At 34.5% G+C, this 20,174-nt stretch overlaps 1 protein-coding gene across 3 annotated transcripts; it reads left to right on the forward strand.

The window, feature by feature from the left end:
* The first annotated feature begins 1,042 nt into the window (after window positions 1-1,042).
* LOC130824389 (uncharacterized) lies at window positions 1,043-19,584 on the forward strand. 3 transcript variants are annotated; one of them, XM_057689373.1, is made up of 10 exons: window positions 1,043-1,670; window positions 3,748-4,498; window positions 7,937-8,558; window positions 9,513-9,675; window positions 10,784-11,129; window positions 11,281-11,391; window positions 12,707-13,070; window positions 15,570-15,795; window positions 17,142-17,360; window positions 18,980-19,584. In XM_057689373.1, exons 1-10 carry the CDS (start codon window positions 1,150-1,152, stop codon window positions 19,140-19,142), a joined length of 3,486 nt encoding a protein of 1,161 aa, XP_057545356.1. In that variant the 5' UTR covers window positions 1,043-1,149; the 3' UTR covers window positions 19,143-19,584. The 3 variants fall into 3 exon arrangements, with proteins under 3 accessions (XP_057545356.1, XP_057545357.1, XP_057545358.1); XM_057689374.1 differs by having other exon boundaries at window positions 12,713-13,070; XM_057689375.1 differs by having other exon boundaries at window positions 12,716-13,070.
* The last annotated feature ends 590 nt before the right edge of the window (window positions 19,585-20,174 follow it).

Raw genomic sequence — 20,174 nt, forward strand, 5'->3', positions numbered from 1 at the left:
ATTACTAAAAGAGAAAATAGTGCTAAGAGTTTGTTTAGGTGACAATAATTAGCATAAGAATTAAAACTTCTTAGAAAATTTCAAAAAAAAATTGTGTTTGGTTATCAATTAACATAATATTCAAATTTTAATGTAAGTTAATTCTTGCAACTTGTAGGAATTTAATCAATATGGTATCCCTTTGATAATTACAAATTTCTATCCCCAACCAAACAACGTTGTCAAATTCTTAAAAAGTTAATAAAATATTAAATTCACGTGTGTTATAAATTCTCGCAGAAATTTAATATTAATGGGTAAGTGAGATAACTAAAAATAAAAAAATAAATTATGTTTGATTATCAATTAACATAAATATTCAAATTCTAATATAAGTTAATTTTTATAACTTGTAGGAAGTTAATCAATATGATATCTCTTAGATAATTACAAATTTCTATGTTAATTTAAAATTTCTATGCCCAACCAAATAACATCGTGAAATTCTTAGAAAATTTTTAGATATTAAATTCCCGTGTATTATAAATCCCCCTAGAAATTTAATTCTAATAGGTAAGTTAATTAACTAAAAATTAAAATTTAGTGCAAATTAAACGAAATAGAACGATAATTTAGATGAAGGTTCTAAGCCCCATCATACATTTGTAATATATTTACAAGAACAATCTTAGTTTTTAGCTGAACTTCTTCTCCTTCGTAATTTTTTTCATGAGAATTTAGATTTATTTTAGTATTATTTTAAGCAAAAAATTTATAAAACAAAAGTTATTTAACCTATATTTGAAGCGATTTTATTGCATGCAGTTCTGAGAAGTAATTAAATGAAATTCGATTATACTTCCTCCGTTTCGTTTTAGTCACTAAATTTGCATGGGCACGAGAATTAAGAAAAGTAATTGACCTATACTGTAGCTGATTGTTTACTTTATAGAGTATAGTATTTTATTATTATTAATTAAAAAAGAAAAAGAAAAAAAATAAAATATGTTGCGGGTATTATATAAGGGAGGAAATAAAACCTTAATACCAAAAAAACAAAAAAACTTGATCGAGACAAGACCCAATTGTTCATCAATTTTCTATCTAAATTTAGTACCAAAGTGTTGGTGAATTCAAACTGCGTCTATTCGTTCCTGCAAGGCTGCAACAATGGCGGAACCATCGTCAACCGAAACCCCGAAATCTCCAGATACCGAACCAATCTCTCTCTTCCCCATCACCCCTTCAACAGAACCTAAAGCACTCTTCCCCATTTCCACCACCACCATCACATCTACAACAACTTCTCAATGGCTGTGCAGTTCGAGTTTCACTGCTGACCTATCCGTCATCAACCAAGCTGTTTCATCTCTCCATTCGTTCAATTTTATCCCACACGATGACGATGATGATATACAAGTTCAAGAATCAAAGAAACCATCTTCTACTTCGTACGAGTTTCTGGAATCTTCAGAATCTGATAAGGATTACTCGGACAAGAAGAAGAAGAGCAGGAGTAAGTCAAAGAAGAAACGAAAGCGAGATAAAGATTTTGAAAGTGAGGCGTTTGCATATGGTGCTAGAAAATCTGTGGTTCGAGCTTGGGCTGGTTCTGAGACGAAACCTTCCAAGGACTATTACTTTGATTCTCGTGGTGATCTTGATAATTTGGCATTCGGTTGCTTGTATAGGTAATTTCTATATTTTTTTTCGTTTATGTGGTGATAGTTGAAAATGTAATTTACAAGTTCAATTTGTTTATTATTTAACATACTTGAGACTTGAGATATTTCAATTTGGAAAAAATTAGGGCAGGTAAAAGGGATTCTGTATGAATGCTTAGAAAGAAATGGAAAGGAAGAATTCTTTATATGAATCCTATTTTCTTTTCCTTTAATTTGAATGCAGTGTAATTGCCAAAAAATGAAGTGAAAATAACATTGAAGTATATTTCATTCATTAGCTTAATAGGAGTAATTTAAATGCTTTAATCTTGTATTTGGAAATCATGATTTCATTTGAAAATCTAAAATTGGCTTTAATTTAGTTTTTGTCAAATAAAAAAAATTCAAATTTGTATTTGAGCTGATTTCACCCTAAAAAAGATGAGAATGATTGAAAATCTTGTTATTATCAAAGTCTTTAATTATGATTATGTAATTAAAATCTATAACTAAAAATGAATTACTTGTTCCCAAACAGAACCTTAAGTCCTAATAATTGATCTAATCAATGGAAATTTTAATTGGGTATAGATGAATGGAAATTTTAATTCCTTGTCATCTGTCTTCTTTTTATCTTGTTTGTAAACCAAAAAGCTTATCTTTGTCCAATTTAATTTATTAAGATCACTGATATATGAATTTGATGTTCAAAATATCTTAATTTAAATGAACTACTCTTGTGAGAGACCGTCTCTCGGTGGGACGACCTTAAAACAAGGAGTCCATGTGTCCCATATAAAGAGAGCGTCTCACGGTGAAATTGTCTCACAAGAATTTGTGAATTCAAATGAATAATTTAGAATTTTAAATATGTCAATACTGATATGAATTTTGAGCTAAGTCGTTTTAGCAAAAGTTAAAAATCTAGTTTAACTTTTTGTAGAGGTTCAACGTAGCAAAAAGAATTAAACTTTTAATGAGAGGAATATTTACTTACATTAGAAATAGTTTGATATTAGGAAGCAACACTCAGAACACTAAAAGAAGCTATATTTATAAAAAGCATAAGGTGTACAAAGGCGCAAAGGGGCTGCACCTCACATTGGTGCACTTTTAGGAAAGAACAGATAATAAAAGATGTTGTAAAATTATTTTTTTTTATGAAGTTTTTGAATTTCACACCTCGGTTCGACTTGTGTACCATCATACTTTTGCTTGCATTAATGAGTGGAAGGGGAGGGAGAGAGTAGGTAACATTCTGTGGATGACTGAATGGGGAACAAATGAAATAAGATTGCAAAATTGTGTGTTTGTGTGGGGGGGGGGGGGGGGGGGGGGGGGTTGTGTGGAGATAAACACATAACTCTTTATTTTTGGATGTTAGAGTTCGTGTTTGGGACTTAGATAATTGCACTTGTTAGAATAATTGACATTCACTCTCGTTGTTTTCTTCTATCTTTATTTCTAATTTGCACTGGAATATAATGGACTCTAGATAGGGTAATAAAGTTATAGGTGATATATACATTGTTGAGAGGTGTACCGAAGATGAATAAGGTTACCAATTATCATTCTGTTGCAGGCTCCCTTTCTGAGCTAGAGGTTCAAGTAACTAGAAAGTTCAAAGAACTTTTGAAGCAAAGATTAAGGTTTAAGGATTTGGATTAAAATTAAGCTTCAACAGTTTGTAAAACACTAGAGGGGAAAATGGACCGTGGGAATTTTACTAAATCTAGCTCGAGAAAATGTGAATTTTTAGTTTCTAACAACCAAGGTGTTGTGTCATTAATGAATCCTTTTGTAAAGTATTAGCCATGCATATTATCTTAGGATTTTTGAGAAAAGTTGTCACGTTTCTCAATATAGTGATGGACAATGATAAAATTTCCTTGGCAAGTCTCCACTTGAATTGTATAGTTAAGATTCAAGGTAGCATGAAAAGGGCAACTTTGGTGAAAACTTGGTGATGCTTTGTTTTTAACGAGTTCATATTTAAACCATGTCACAACTATTGCAAATGTAGATTTTAAAGCTATTTGTCATGAATTGTGCATGCATTCACGTTGCCGTCTCAATTTCTAGTATTAATATTTCTTTGCTGCAGGATGGATATTGGTAGATATAAACTTCATGATGCGGCAAAAATATCAGAGATTGATTTTAAAGGGCATTCTCAGTTGGGTGGTAGGGGTTTGCTTACAAGAGAAGAAGTTGATGTGGATGCGTTAGATGCAAAATTGAAATCCAGTGGACGTTATTGGTCGGTCAAGCATGCAGTTATAGAAAAACATAGGAATTATAAGCGTCTTCGATTTTTTGCTCCAGAAAAGCACGTGCAAGATAATGGTGATGAATACATTCCAGTATTAGATGACGACATAGATGTTAGCTTGTCATCAAAAGCTTTTGTGGTTGAGTCATGGGAAGATGAGGTATTACGGAAAACAAAAGAATTCAATAAACTGACTAGGGAGCGACCCAATGATGTTGGAGTATGGCTGGATTTTGCCGATTTTCAAGATAAGATTGCTGTTAAGCAACCACAAAAAGGTGCACGTATGCAAACACTTGAGAAGAAAATTAGTATATTAGAAAAGGCAGTTGAGCTAAACCCTGAAGATGAAGATCTGGTGCTTTGTCTTTTAAAAGCTTATCAAAGCAGGGATACTTCTGATGTACTTATTGGTAGATGGGAAAGAGTTCTTGTGCAACATTCAGGAAGTTGCAAGTTGTGGAGAGAATTTTTGCGGATTGTGCAGGGGGATTTCTCCACTTTCAAAGTTTCTGAGGTTCGAAGGTTGTATGCTCATGCTATCCAAGCTCTCTATGCTGCATCTAGCAAGAGGCATAGGCAGGTTCTTGCATTCACTTTGTTCTTCTTTTACATAGAAATGCACATGTGTTTTTCATATCGTTTTTTCTTTTTAGAACTAAATAAGAATAAATAATGTTGCTATGTTGGAGTTCTCTCGTCATGCTATGTTATTATTTTTTTTGTGGTTTCCCTTTTTTATTTATGCTTATCAATCATTTGAAAATTGTACATCAAACCTATCAATCGGAATAATGTTTGTTTGTTTTTTGAGTTTTCACTACTAGCTTGTGCTTATATTTACTTCAATTTTTGTTGCTAATTATTTTTTAGTTTATCAGTGATCTAAGTGGTTAAAGGATTAGCTCTTCCATAATTTTTAGGGATAATAATGTAAGTTTGACCCCTCCTATCTTATTCTGAATTGTGGCAGTACAATATGAATGGGCGCTTATGAGTTGAAAATTTTTTTGGCTGCTCAAAGAGTCTTTATATATGGAAACCTTGTTGAAGAAGGGATTGGAAACCTTGTTGAAGAAGGGATTAGTTTGATCTTGCGATCACCTATATCCTTTATATTCATTGATATATCACATTGATTTCATTGGATCAAGATAAATTGCATTTTTGTAGGTTGGGGCGACGGGAATGGCCATGCTCGTAACAACTTCAAATTGTTTATGGAGGATTTGGATATGAAAAAAGATTATATGAGAAAATTTTTTGAATTTTGCATTATCCCATGGTTCAATGGTTGTTAAAACGTTAAGATGAGAGATATTATCTAGTGACTTTTTGAGGTAGAACACATGCTACCAAAGAGATTTCATTTTGACTAGAAGAATAAATAGACAATAACATTTTCACCGTAAATTCACACAAGGAGAATGGTTGAACAACATAAACTTCTCATTCTTGATATTTGCATAAAAGCAAGACTATTTTAAAAGAGAAAACCAAAGAGTGGAGAATAAGATATTGGAGATGAGATAATGTATAAGCTTTTGTTGAAAAAGTTGGAAAAATAGAGTGGGCAAATGTTGTGGATACAAACTATACTTGGGTGAAGATGTAGAATTGTATATCTCGCATGACTTAGGAGATCTTGGGTGAGTTAAATGTAAAAGTTCCAGTGAAAAATGAAGAATTGAAGATTGCAGTGAAAAACAAGAAAGAATGAGTCTTAGGAAAATGTTGGAATGACGAAATATCACCAAGTACAATGAGACAAGGATGCTAAGACCAATACTAGAGAAGTTGTGGAAGAGGCAAAACTCAAGGTTTATTATGAATTGTACAACATGTAAGAAGTGGAAAGGGAAAGGAAATCTATAAGATGGTTAAGAGGAGACAAGCAAACACTAAGGATAGATGAAGAAATATTTTGATGAGCTACTTAACTAAATCAAGGGGAATTACTAGGATATATCTATACAAGATCTAGGTAGAGGTTGCATCAGGGCTGGAGCAAAGATCTTGGAGGCCTTATTTATTTTTGCGATGTCTTTTAAAATGGGGCCCTTCAATATAGATTAAAATTATTTTTTTTCACTTCAAGAAAAATAATTGAAAACAAAATGTATTGTAACATTATATTACTTCAAATATAAAAAAGGTTTACAAACAAATCACTTAAAAAGCGTTGCTCAAAACCGAGCCTGAATAGCACCATTTAATATTTGAAGCCCCTTATTTCCGGGGGCCCTAGGCGGTCAGCTACCTCGGATGGCCAAAGAACCGCCCATGGGTTGCATGAAGAAGATGAAATTGAAAAAAGCAATGGTTGTGCAAGTGAATATGAAACAAAGATAATTTCCAAGATGTAAGTATGTGCCACATAACATTTGGTATGGTTGTGCAAGTGAGGTTTTATTTGATTGAGTTTCTCTAAGGTTAAAGGAAAGTTTTAATGGCATAATAATTAGATCAACATTATTTTATGAATTCGAATGTTGAGCTTTTAAAAGTATCGTAGTAGGAAGATAGGACATACGAGTTGATGAGATGTGTATATTACAATGATGAGTGAACATGTATTAAAGGTTGAGAGTTGCAAACATTAAGATGAAGGAAAATCGCCTTTGTCAGTTTGGACTTTGGACATGTGCGTTGAAGCCTAGATACAATGATTAAGTTGAATGTTCAAATTGGTTAGATATCAAAAGAGGAACAAAGAGGCAAAACATGACTTGGATGACTCAGGGAGAATATGAGAGACTTCGGCCTAAAAGTCCATATGACAAGAGATATGAATGCATTGTGGAAGATAATTTATATGGATGACCAAGGGACTAGATTTTTGATATATGTAGCCGAATTTATGGGACTAAGGCTTTGGCATTGTTGTTGTTGGCATTTTTAATAGGTTGAGTAGTAATGTTATATCTACCATTTAAATTTTATTGGAGGGCTCAATATACTTTATTATTTCCTGGTAGGTCTAATCAATGTTTGTTTTGGCATCGGGAAACTTAAAACAGATTGGTTCTTTTCGTACGCATGTTTCGCACTGGTCTCTCTTTAATTTTCTTCTTATTGAACCTGGGAGTACTCTCATGCCACGTGTACTCTCTTGTTTTGCTACTTGAGACAACAATGAGGCTTGTCTCTGCAATGGAATTTGTCAACTGTCAGCTTTGGTTCTGGATCTTATGTTATTTTCTCTTCTAAACTGGTGACCTCTTGTCTCTTTCTATTCTTGCTTACGTCTTCATATCTATGTATGTCTCTTCCTCCCTCTGTAGTCTTGCTCTGTTTATGTATGAGTGAGTGTTGTGAATTTTGGTATGCCCATATTGCGAAAATGCAGTAACGGTCACGGTTGTGGTAACGGATACGGTGATGTTGTAACAGGGATGATGCGTTGCCATACCACCAAATATCTGCCAAACCATGAAAAACCACTTGAAATGGCCTAAGATGTGAGTTTTTAACACCTTTACGATGCGGGTAATACACTAATACCGGTTGGGTAAATTTTGAAACCTTTACAATACGGCCGATACGATATGATGCGGCCTTGTTTTTGTACTTTGGGTATGTGAAAGCCATGTATTTAGCTTGTACTATTCAGGAAGCCAAATCATTGGTTTTGTTTTAGCCCCCTTTTCAATATTTTATTCATGGACATTTTAGAGTTTAGACTGTCAAGGTTTATCTATTGTCTCTAAATCATGTGTGCTTCTATCTATGTGAAATTGCTGATGATGTTTGCAATGAAGGTTCCATTAAACTCAACTTCTTTGTTATTACAAGGTAAGGTTTGGTACACGTGACCCCTCCAAATCCGGCGCAGGATAGAGCCACTTAGTGGCATTGAGGTGATGAAATGTTGTTTCTTTTGGGATCAAAACTTTGATATTGTTATTGTCTCAAGTATGTGGTTTTTATTTCTAATTAGTTAATGTGTAATTGTTCATGAAACAAATGTATAATATTTTCTGTCTTGCTCAAATGCTTGCTTTGTTTCTGATAATTACAGGGTCATGCAACTGTGGAAACACCTTCTCCAGATACTCTAGATACTGATGTTGAAATGGGCATAGTTGATATGTTTCTCAGTCTTTGTAGGTTTGAGTGGCAGGCAGGTTATCAGGAGTTGGCCACTGCACTATTGCAGGCTGAATTAGAATATTGTTTGTTTTGCCCTCCTTTAGAGCTCACAGAGCAGAGGAAAAAACGATTGTTTGAACATTTCTGGAATAGCAACGGTGCAAGAGTTGGAGAAGATGGTGCACTTGGTTGGTGCACCTGGCTGGAGAAAGAAGAAGAGAACAGACAGAAGCTCATCCGAGAAATGTCCGAGAAGGAAGATGTAGAAGGTGGTTGGACTGGCTGGTTTGTCCCTTCATCTAAAGGGATCGAGAATTCTTCAAAATTGGAGGAAGATATGATAACTGATGTGGCTACAGAGATGGATGAACAAAAAGATGACATAGATGCAAGGCAAGAAGAAGATGATGCTGCTCTTCTGAGAATGCTTGGGATTGATGTTGATGCTGAAGCCAGCAAGGAGGTCCATGACACAAATACATGGGTTAGGTGGTCAGAAGAGGAGTCATCAAGAGATCATGATCAATGGATGCCTGTTCGTATGGATTCTGGTGCTGCTTCTCTCTTACTAAATTTCTGTTTTTCCTTTCCATCGTTGGACATTTTATTGCTTTTTGCTCTTATTGTATTTGTATATGCTATGGAATTTTTCATAACTGGTATCGATTTTATCGTATATGGATTCGCACTCCCCTATTTGCATCAGACATCATGCTCGTTGTTGTGTCCGTAACAATTCTTATGGTGAATTAGTAATGCAGTCTGATATTCATTATTTCTGTGTAGTCTTGTAGGGTAATCAACCATGGAGTAATTCTTTGCTGTAGAATCTTTATCTAACAGTTGTATGGATCAATTAGACTAATAGTTTGTGACTAAATTGTACCCCATTTGTTATTAAGGTAGAAGTTGATGCTTCTTGGAGTATAAGTCATTTGTCCCGCTAATGTTGTGTAATTTTTCATTTATGTTTCCTTTTGCTGATCTTTGCACATGACTACTCAATTCCTAAGCCGTAATCTCATCTATATGGGGTTGAGTACATGAATCAAAACAATCAACGTGACAGATCTTTGCTAACAAAGAATTTACATATATTCACCTCCTTCATTCATTTTTAACCAATATCATATGTTCCTGAAAATCTTAGTTCTTCATGTCATTTTTCACTCTTGTTATCCAAGTCATCTTTGGCATATCTCTTCCTTCTCTAGGCTCCCGAACCTTCAACTTATCTGCTGCATTTTTAATTTTCTTTGCACGTGATAGATCCAACGTAAGCTAATCTTAATGTATTGTCTTTTTTTAACTCCAAGGCCCTTTCTTGTGTCTTATATTCAAAAAATATCCCTTAAGGTTAACTAATGCCAAAAATCACAAGGCTAGGATGTTGGAGTTTACCTGAAAGAAAAGCCTATGCATGACTTCTTTCCGTGCATTACGTGCAGCACATCTTCATTTAATCCTTTGAATAATTTCTGATATGAGTTTTACCAACAATGCAGTTGTTTCTTGTAGCAATGAGATTGGAGAAGGGCAGGAACAACTTTCTAGAGCTGTATTGTTCGATGATGTTGCCGATTATCTTTTCTCATTGAGTTCCATTGATGCTCGTTTATGCCTTGTTCTGCAGTTCATCGATTTCTTTGGAGGGGAGCTATCTCAATGGTCAGTATTGTTGGGTAGACCATTTTTATTTTTTCTTCCTCCCTTTAGATAACAGATTTGCTTGCTTTTGAGATTCGACCAATTTAGTTTATTGCAAAGCTTTGAAATGTATACTGTTTTAGACTTTTGTATTGCTCGAGTATAGTATGAGATTATGAATGCTTCTTGGTCATCCTTGATAATTGTAGATTAATTGCTTCATTCTTGCTTGAGAGTATTTTTTTAGGTTCCTTGACTGTTCTCTAGTAGATGGCCTTTATTTTATTGGTGTACATGTGATGTATGTCTTCATAGTGGGGAAAGCAATTCTTCTTGGTGTGGTATGGCTGGAACTCCAAGGGATATTTTTTTTATTGGATAATTTCATTTCAGGAGTTTGATTCCATTCTAGGAGTTTCTTTTAGATGTTTGCAAGTATCTAAATTTCAAATCAGATGAAAGTAAGGAAGAGGTTTAATGTGATGGCTATTCTGTCGTTCTTATTGGCTTTCTCTTTTTCTTGGCATTATATGGATTGCCATTTTTCCGGTCTCTAGAATTGGCCGATTGAATGAAGTTTTATGTTACTCTCTGATTTTTCTCCCACATAGAAATTCTTGTGCATGGATGATCTGTAATTGTGACTGCTTTTGCAGAGATTGTTCTTCCATCACTTTGAATGTTTACTTTAGGGTTTGGGATACATATCAAGGATACTTGACATGTCCGAGTAAACAATATGGCAGTGGATAGAGAAAAAAAATAGTTAATTTGGAACATTTTTAATATGAAAATGTGAAACGTAAAGGACAGAAGACTAATTCACTGCATTCTGGAAATGCATGACCCCTTGTAATTGTATTACTGGAAGCAAGAGGGATTTGTTTGGTATTAGACTGTAAGAGCAAGTGAACTATGATCTCATTTTATTCTGGTTAGGGCTCTCATTTGATATGGATCTATTGCTTGAATAGGATTTTAAATGTTTTGTTGGCATTCTGGCTTTTTATTGGACAGTGGTCTTATTTCCTTATACTTCTATTATGAAATATTGGTTTCTGTATTTGTTTATTTAATGGGCAATAGTCTGTTTCCATATCTGGCACTTACGTACGTCCTATTCTTGCAGGTTTTGCACAAACTCTTCATGTTGGAACGATAAAATACTGGGTTTACAAACGCTACCAAATTCAATTTTACAATATTTCGAAAGTGTAAATGGTCATACAATACTGGAAAGTGGGTCAAGCACACGCAGTATGGAATTTCTGTTGCAGCGTTCAAAGACTGCTGAGAGGACAGATATCATGAAGTTTCTGCGCAATGCTGCTCTCTTATGTTTAAGAGTTTTTCCTCGAAATTATAAAATAGAAGAGGCTATACTTATTGCAGAAGAGAAAGCTCTTAATAGCGAACAAAGTTCTACCAAGCCTGCACAAGCTTTGGCAAAACAGCTCTTGAAAAGTGATCGTCAGGTACTTATGATGATTAAAATTGGCATTTTTCTGGCTGCGGCGTTGCTGCGTAGTATCTCATTCTGTTGAGGGATTTATGTCTTTTACAGATCATAGGCATTGCTCAAATTGTATAACTGATGTCTATTTGATAATTGTATCTCTTTATCAGGATGTGTTATTATGTGGAGTTTATGCTCGGAGGGAGGCTGCATATGGAAATATTGTTCATGCGAGGAAGATATTTGACATGGCATTGTCATCTATCTGTGGAATGCCCTTGGTATGCTTCTTTCGCCCTTTTCTTTCGTTTTTGCATTGTAGCTGTTGCTAACAATCATGCTTTTGTCTTTTCTTGTTTCTGGTAGACTATTGTGCACCGAAGTTTTGACTAGGTACACATGGAGAACCTTGAAAGAATAAAGAGGGGAAAGGGATGTTGGGGGGTTAAATAGATTCAAAACTCGTTAAGAATAATGCAGTACCTAGAAAATTTGAAGGAAAAGAGAAAAAGGGAGGGTGGGGGGCTAAATTTGGTGCCTTCTTATTTGACCTTTTATGATCTTAATTCTTCAAAATATGAGAAAATGAAGATAATAGTTGGAAATACAACAATATTTCTCATAAATTTTAGGGCATCATATATGGATACTTTAAGCAATAAACTAGCATACACTTTTATTTAGTTGTGCTATCCTGTGAGCGTAGGTTAACTTCTTCATGAAGGCTATCTCTTAGCTTGTACAACATTGCTAACAAGAGTCCTGTTAGTGAGGTTCTTATAACTTCAGGACACCCTAAGATATTTATAAGCAATAAACCATGCTATGTGGATGTAACGAGTATGTTTTATGCTCATCTGGAAATTTCCTCAAAAATCAAATGAATCTTGTTAGAAGTAACTTTATCATCGAACCGAATAGATAACTTGGAGATCCTTCTTTGAAGCTGAACTAACTACACCAATGTTAAAGTCTTCAACCTAAGATGTAGGGTCAATTACATGAACTAAAGCAAATCTAGCTAAGAGATTGTCGGTAAATATTTCCCATTTTCATTCATTCCTGTTTAATGCTATATGGCATGCACCTTATTCTGCCGAATCCTTATTATCAATGTATCCAAGTCATCTTTGGTTTTACCCAACCTCTTGTATGGTCGTTGCTTGTCTAAAATAACTTGTCGTCTTCACACGTGCTGGAACCAACTGAGTGGATTCACCTTTATCTTATCTGCATTTTCTGCCACACCTAGCTACATTTGTATATCTGGATTTCAAATTATATCTCTTAGCGTATGCTCCCTCATCCATCTCAACATACATATATTTGTGCTCTCATTTTTTTTAAATGTGGAACATTTTGACACATATAATAAAGTAGGCCTATCTCCCGTCTTTTTGAGCAAGTAATTTTACTTGCTCAAAAGATTATATTCTCCAATCTTTTGGGATTAAGGCTTTGGCATTATTGCATATAATTTTTTTTCTTTTCCCTAGTTCATAATGTTTTCCAAACAGATTTGAAGTTTCCATAAATTAATGAATAATTAGACTTACCTGTTGTGTTGTGTTGGTGCTTAAATTAATGAATAATTAGTATCAGCAGGAAACTCAGTCAGTTGCTGCCCCCCTGGTTTACCTTTGGTACTCGGAGATGGAACTTGCTGATGGCTTGAGTAACGAATCAGAGTCTAAACTTTGTGCTTTGCACATATTATCTTGCTTAGGAAGTGGGATTGCTTATACTCCTTTTAAGGGGCGACCGTCAAGCACACAGTTGCTCAAGGCACACCAAGGTTTCAAAGAACGCATACGAACTATAAGGTCATCATGGGCACATCATCCTATAAATGAGAGTTCTATCGCTCTCATTTGTTCAGCTGCTTTATTCGAACAGCTGACAACTGGATGGACTTCTGGGGTTGAAGTCATCTCAGATGCTCTTTCCATGGTGCTTCCTGGTACATGCCTTTTCCTTTCATGATTGCACTTAGCCCGCCCATCTCATGTTTACTCTGTTGGCTTTTTTTTTAACCGTAGAATGTAGATGGTATCTATCCTTGGGATCAAGAACTTATTATAGAATTATTTTGTTTGTGCTTGTTAGTACTCAGTATTGAACATATTTTAGTTTAAACAACATTTATGATTCTTTTCTTTTGGTTTGGTAGCCTATGAAGCATAAATAGCTACATGAATGAAATAATTATCGACATCAAAATTTCTGCTTCAATACTGCTGTTTTTCTTCGCCTTCACGAGGGAGGGGCGAGTTAATTATTGACTGATAAGTGATAATGGAAATTTATATATTGTTAATTTTGCCTGTGAGTTTTGCTCAGATTCCCTGGAAGAATTATTGAGAGGATTTAAAGTGGTAACAGATATTTTTTTAGTACTTTTGTTTGCAGCTCAAGCATTCATGCCACATTTCTCTCTATCTGTTGAGAGACATTCCTCTTTTGGAATGGTGTAGTATAAGTTAAAAGGGGATTCATGAGCTGCTTGCAATTGCAACTCCACTTAGAGGGATTTTCCTCTTTGGCATACACTATATTGCCAGGAAAGCATACTTTCTTCATTGTGCCTTCTAAATAAAGGATCTTGCCTTAATTTCTCACAGAAAATCTGAGGAACTGTACCACCCCTACTGAGTCCAGAGTCTGTATTTGAAATACAAAATAAATACTATCATATGTGAATTTTCTGCTGAAGCTATAGTATTCGTACACATTGGTAAATAATGGCAGTTCTATTTTGTCTTGTTACAAGAGGGTATGCACTCTCTCATTGGCATTGAGTAGCAGCCATAATCCAAGCAAAAACTTTCATCTTCCAAGGAAGTATTATACTTTTTGAAAAATTTTGAGATGAGAAATGAAGATGGATGCAAAGTTAAAATTGATGATTGTCAACTTTAATTTAGGAGTTTCTTACCAAATCCACTTTTAACTAATAACTTAAAAAAGCATTCCAATTATACCAAGTGTTTCTACCTTCCACATCTGCATTTTTACTGGTTTCTTATACTTTTTAACCTTATAATTTCTAAATTTAGTCCCTCCTTTCCACAAAATACTCTTTCACTGTTCACTATTTCCCCTCCCTCCCTGAATCCCTTCTTCGTTTGTGCTTTATATTCTTTCCCCCAAATTCAAACTGTTAGGAACTAGAAAGAGATTGTAGAAGGAAAGCAATTCTCAAAACCTTCATTTTCTATAGTGAGCACAGACTTGTAGCTGTTGAATTCTTAAAATTTCAAAGCAACCTACAGATGAATTAATCATAAATTAACAACTTTCTTATCGAAGAGAAAAAATGTTAGAGTGAAAGGGATTGATATTGAAACGATTGAAAAACATGTAGGAATGTTGCCTAGAAGATGTAGTTATTTCTTGTGACGTTTAGTCTTCAGATAACATAAGAGAGAATTTATGGGGTTGAAACACAAATTATCTAAGCCCTCATCTTATTTTAGATCTCATTGATCCATGTACGTGTAAGAGAAGGAAAAATTGAACAAAGATAGAACTGGAGAGGGTTAGAATGTTAGGGAGCCGTTCTTCACCTGCCACCAGGCCCACCACTTATATCGAGTTGGGTTGTGCCGTGGGTGCAGGATTTAGGGACATGTTTAAGCCTCAGTTGGCTGGCTTTAGGGTGTCAATTTTCGAATCATTTTAATTTTGACCTAGTTGAAACCTCTAGTTGGCTTAGGAATAAGTTAATCTAAGAGAGTGGAGTTGGGCTCAAACTTTTTAGAACTGTGTGAGCTAACTAAATCTTTATTAAGGTGCATGAGACATATTAACGTTACTTTGTGAGAATCAAACAGTGGTTGAGTGTTTTCCCTTTCACGGTTGCACCACCCTTGTGACAAGGTTTACTATATCCAACTAATCTTCCTAGTAATCTTGATAGCATATCTACTTGAGACCCTGGATGAGCAAAAGCCTTTTGATTAAGAATATAATAGTCTGGGAGTTGCCTATTGGACGCTTCCTATCCTTGAGGTCAATAAGTCTTTCTTTGGTATAAGCCACGATTAATAACGATAGTGTTTGTGATTTATGGTTGATGGAGCAACTTTGACACATCTTTTGATTTTTTTTGGGCTGTAAAACAGCTGTATGTTCATCTTTTTATGTAGAACTTGACTTGCTATAAAGATCTTAATTTATTGGATTTACTCCTTAAATTATGCACTTATTAACGGGAAGTTTTAAATGATGTTTAAAGTGAAGGCCGGCCAATTGGAAACAATGTTTTTGCTATTACTAGGGTGAGGTAGCATATTTGACACCCCTAAACCCATCTTGGAAGCATCCACTTGCTGGTGTTGGGGAATGTATTGTTTTTATGTTGTTATTGTAGAATTTGACCTCTAAAATTTTAGCTTCACTCATTGGATTTATTGTAACATATGACATCTAATAAAATTGTCTTTTTATGTTGTTGCAGAAAGAAAAATCCGAAGTTATCAACTTGAAATTTTGTTTAATTATCTGGTGAAAATGCTTCAAAGACATGTTCAACAAGCAACTTTGTCAAAAGTATTGAGTTCTATCTTAGCAGGATTGCAAGTCTATCCCTTTAATCCAGAACTTTTTCATTGCCTGGTGCACATTGGCCATCTCTACCTTGTGCCTAATAAGATTCGTCTGATCTTTGATGACCTCTTCCAAAAGTAAGATCTTAGTTTTTAAGTGCAAATTTCATTTGACTTAAATACATATTGGGTGTAATGTTTTAATTGATTTAAGTTGAATCACATTCCTTTCTTTTCTTTCTTCCCCTGTCCATCAATTTTCTTCATGCATCGGCTCACACACAATTAAGAACATTCATGAAAGCTTAATGTATACGTGTGAGAATAGGTGTTGGTATGGGTTGGACGGAGAAATAGGGTTGATGCAATGAGGAGGGAAGAGCTGATATAGCATTTAATTGCTGTCCATTTCTTACACAAGCCATGATCCACTTTATGAACTGTATTAACTCCCTAGGAAATCCAATAATAAAGTTTCTATAAAATGTTGTTTATTTCAATAGTTTGGCAATTTTAGAAAAGGTTTCTGTCCCAAACTTCTGGCATTGACAAATCAATCATTTGGATGTATACCTATCTCTGATTTCTATTCTGAATCCGGTCAACTTAGGGTGAGTTGTGAGAACTATTTTTTGTGATTTCGGGAGAAACAATATAAAGTTGGTCAGGTGTAAGAGCAGCTGGTTTTCTCTGCCTCCTAACTAGTTTTTTCTGTGAGAGTACAGGAATCTGAACCGTGTTGATTTTTGCGCTTCATATGCTCAGAAATTAACCAGGCCATTTTTGGGAGCCTTGTACTGCCTTCAGAATTGAAGTACTTTGATTTTTTGCTTCCTCCACTTTGTTCACGTTTGTTCTTTGGATATCATTTTCTTGCATACATTTTTTTCCTTTTCTAAATTTTACCTTTTCCAGACTCTCCTCGTAGGTTTAGGAGTCATTTGAATTAGCTTGGTTATGGATAGTCTTGTCTGACTGAAAGCTTTATTGGCAGTTGGTCTCTTATTCTGTAGCCCCTCCAAAGAGCTTCTCTTACTGTTTCTTGTAGACATCTTTCTTATAAGTCATCTTCTGGTGATGTTTCTGTGCAGCTATGCTTTAAATGTTCTTGTCCATTTTGTTAATTGAAGAATCAAGGGAACATCATTCAGTGTGATGCTTCTCTCTGTTTCCCTCGCTTCTAACCAATAACTATTTAGTTTTGTGGCTTATTAATTGCTGTAGTGTAATACTATTAGAAACTTGGCAACTATTTTAGCTTGTTCGGTCATCTAGAAACTAAAGGAAGTAAACCATTACAGGGTGGAGGAATAGGCCTGCCTCAAAATTATTCTGCATATATTAGTTAAATATTAATCTTTTCTTGTTCATTGAGCTTGTTTTGATTGATTTATTTGTTTGCTTCGTAAGCAACTCAGTAGTCAGTAAATGCTTCTTCCCCTTTGAATTTGCACTAATATCAAATATATTGCGGGTGCTCACAGGAAACCATCAACTATCCTTATACTGTTTTCTCTATCATATGAGCTAAGTAGAGGAGCTCCTCAGCACAGGATCCTTGGATTGTTTGAGAAGGCACTGGCAAATGATAGGCTGCGCTCATCCGTTTTACTGTGGCGTTGCTATATCTCATATGAGATACAAATATGTAATTTTTCTGCTGCAAGAAGAGTCTTTTTCCGAGCTATCCATGCATGCCCGTGGTAAAAATGTTTTTCAGTGCTGTTTTCAGATTTAATTAGTTCTTTATTTCATGTTTCTTATACTTGCATTTGTCACATGAGTCATTGACGTACATGCTAAAATAATACTTTTTACATAATTGAATGGTAAATGCTAATGAATTTTGTTGATGTTTTTCCCATTTGATAGCTGTATATATTAAATGATGTGAAAACTCTTAGCCTCCCCCACCGCGCTCCTTTTCCATGGTGAACTATTAGATCATTTTAGTTGCATGATAGCACTATTCTTATGTGTTAGAGCTCGTCATTTTTGCCTGAAGTCTTGTGAAACAAATCCCACCCTTCTGCAGCGTGTCATTCCACAATGTATTCGACCTTTTTGTTATTTGTGTGAAACTAAAAAATGTCTTGTTATGCTTTGAAGACTTGACTTGTATCACATTTACTTGTATAACATCGTGCATGTTTCAGAATTAGTTGCATGAGACCTTTTTTGTTTAAAACTGGAACCAGAACTCATCATGCTGTCACCTGGTTGTTTTCATTTAATTTCTGAGTTAGAATTGTTGTACTTAGGGTTGTCTTTAGAGTTTGCAAATGCGATTCCATTCCTAGAAAGCCTTTAAGGCATTAAATTGTACAAGAAATGAAAAGCTTTTATTCACGTTTTTGGAAATGCCCTAGCTCTTCTGTTCAACTTCAAAAAAGTATTTAACATAGGGAGAGGAACTATGTAATATAAACGTTTAGAGGATCCTTCACCCTCAATTGCAGAATCAGAGAAAAGGAGGAAGTAGTGTAATTTGTCACTTCCCTTGCTGCCTCACTATCACGGTAGTTGCATTTTCCCACTGTATTTGGTCACAAACTTGAAAACAGAAATCTTTCCGTCTTCTTTCCAAAGGCTTTTGAATCCAAAAATGGAAATGGTTCCCTTCTATTCCCTTCCCACCTTTTTCTTAATATTTCTATTTAAACAAATTTTTGAATCAACTGCCACTGTTTAAATATCTTTAGTTTTCCTTTCTGTTTTTAGACTTAAGTCGATTGCTGGAAATTAAACAATGGATAGTATACAGTTCATAAAAATTTGAGGACTAAAATACCTAGTGTTTTGAAAAATTTAAAAGTACTGCAGCCATGTAAAATGACTGTCCATTGTGCTTGGAGTTGGAGGTGCCTGTTGTTTCCACTCTATGCTGGTTGTTAGATTTGTATATCCCTTCGTAGTTTTGAGAGCCACAATCTGTATCACGACATGACAACATGTTAAAACTGATAGTGAAGTACTGCAAGGAGCACTAACTTATCACTACATGAACCAAATTTGAACTCAACACGAAATTGATCAAACATATCTCAATACAAAAACTATCAGCTTTCTCCATCAGACTAAATTATGCTCGAGTGAGAAACAGTATTGGATGTTTGTCGTATTTGTGGATACTAAATAGATGTAAGCTTGTGGTTATATTTTCAATTTGTAACTTTATACGATGATTACCAAATTTTGCTGGGAGGTATTTTTGTTCACTTTGCTTGTTTAAATGATTTGTATCAAGTGTTTCATGCTAGAGCTCTATTTCATTTTTAGTATTTTCAATTTTTAATTCTCTAATCTCGTTTTATGATGATAGGTCGAAACTGTTGTGGCTCGATGGCTTCCAGAAATTGCAAAACATTGTCACTGCCAAAGAACTAATGGATCTCCAAGAAGTGATGCGGGATAAGGAGCTTAATCTAAGAACCGACATTTATGAAATTCTTTTACAGGATGAATTTAGTCACGGTTTGTTGTGAATTAACAAACTTCAAGCTAGTTTTCTGTAGTTGATTGGGAAAACTCAAAAGAAAAGGAGGCAACAGTCTGTACATGTATCGGTTGTACAGATCGTAAGGGTATACAAATTGTGAATCGGCCTTGACTTGACGAACTTTTTGAATTCCATATGGAGGTTTGAATCCACTTCACCCTTCGAATGTATGTATGAGTATGGACCTTTTGGCTAAATTGTATCAACAATGTATGCTCTGTAAACTCTAATAATGAACAATGCTGGGTAGTAAGTTGGCTAATTTGGCATGTTTATTTTAACAGGTGAATTTGGCAATTCTGTGGATAAAAACTATAATTTGCTCATAGTAAAATTAGTTGTCCTAAAGTAGGCATTTGTATTTATTTGAGCATTTTCTTTGAGCAAAACTTTCCATTTAAATGGTATTGCTTTTAGTTTTTACGAAATGATCTGCAATTGTTCCATTTAAGAACTTAATTCTTTTTACTAAAAGATTAAAAAAAAATTATGTTTCAAAATAAACATTTCTATGTTCGAGCTTCTAGATATAGCTTACTCCCTCTGTTTTATTGAATTTAAAGTATTTTTCATTTTCAAATTATATGTTTCAAAATATGCATTTCCTTGTTCGAGCTTCAAGAAATGGTTTACTCCCTCCGTCTTATCGAATTTGCCGTATTTTTTATTTTGGTCTGTTCCACTTAATTGGCATTAATTCTATTTTGAATAATAATTTACCATTTTTTTAATCTCATTCATACATTTTAACTCTTTTATTATCATCCACACAATTTATTATTTATTTATTTATTATCGCTTTCTTAAAAGCGAGCAAGCCATAATTTTTTGTTTTATTCTTGCTTGATAACCTATTGTTAGATACTTCTTCCGTTTCATTGAATTTGCAGTATTTCTATTTTGGTCTGCTTCACTTAATTCATATCATTTCTAATTTTAAATAATGGCCCACTCTTTCTTTTAAACTCATCCATATATTAAAACTATCTTTTAATTTCATTCACACAATTCATTTTTT

The sequence above is a fragment of the Amaranthus tricolor genome, chromosome 9, assembly GCF_026212465.1.
Source record: "Amaranthus tricolor cultivar Red isolate AtriRed21 chromosome 9, ASM2621246v1, whole genome shotgun sequence".
NCBI lineage: Eukaryota > Viridiplantae > Streptophyta > Magnoliopsida > Caryophyllales > Amaranthaceae > Amaranthus > Amaranthus tricolor.

Coding starts and splice junctions, on each gene's coding strand:
- LOC130824389 (XM_057689373.1), top strand. CDS start 1,150: ATGGCGGAACCATCGTCAACCGAAACCCCGAAATCTCCAGATACCGAA. Junction 1,671..3,747: donor GCATTCGGTTGCTTGTATAG/GTAATTTCTATA, acceptor TCTTTGCTGCAG/GATGGATATTGGTAGATATA. Junction 15,796..17,141: donor TTTGATGACCTCTTCCAAAA/GTAAGATCTTAG, acceptor GGGTGCTCACAG/GAAACCATCAACTATCCTTA.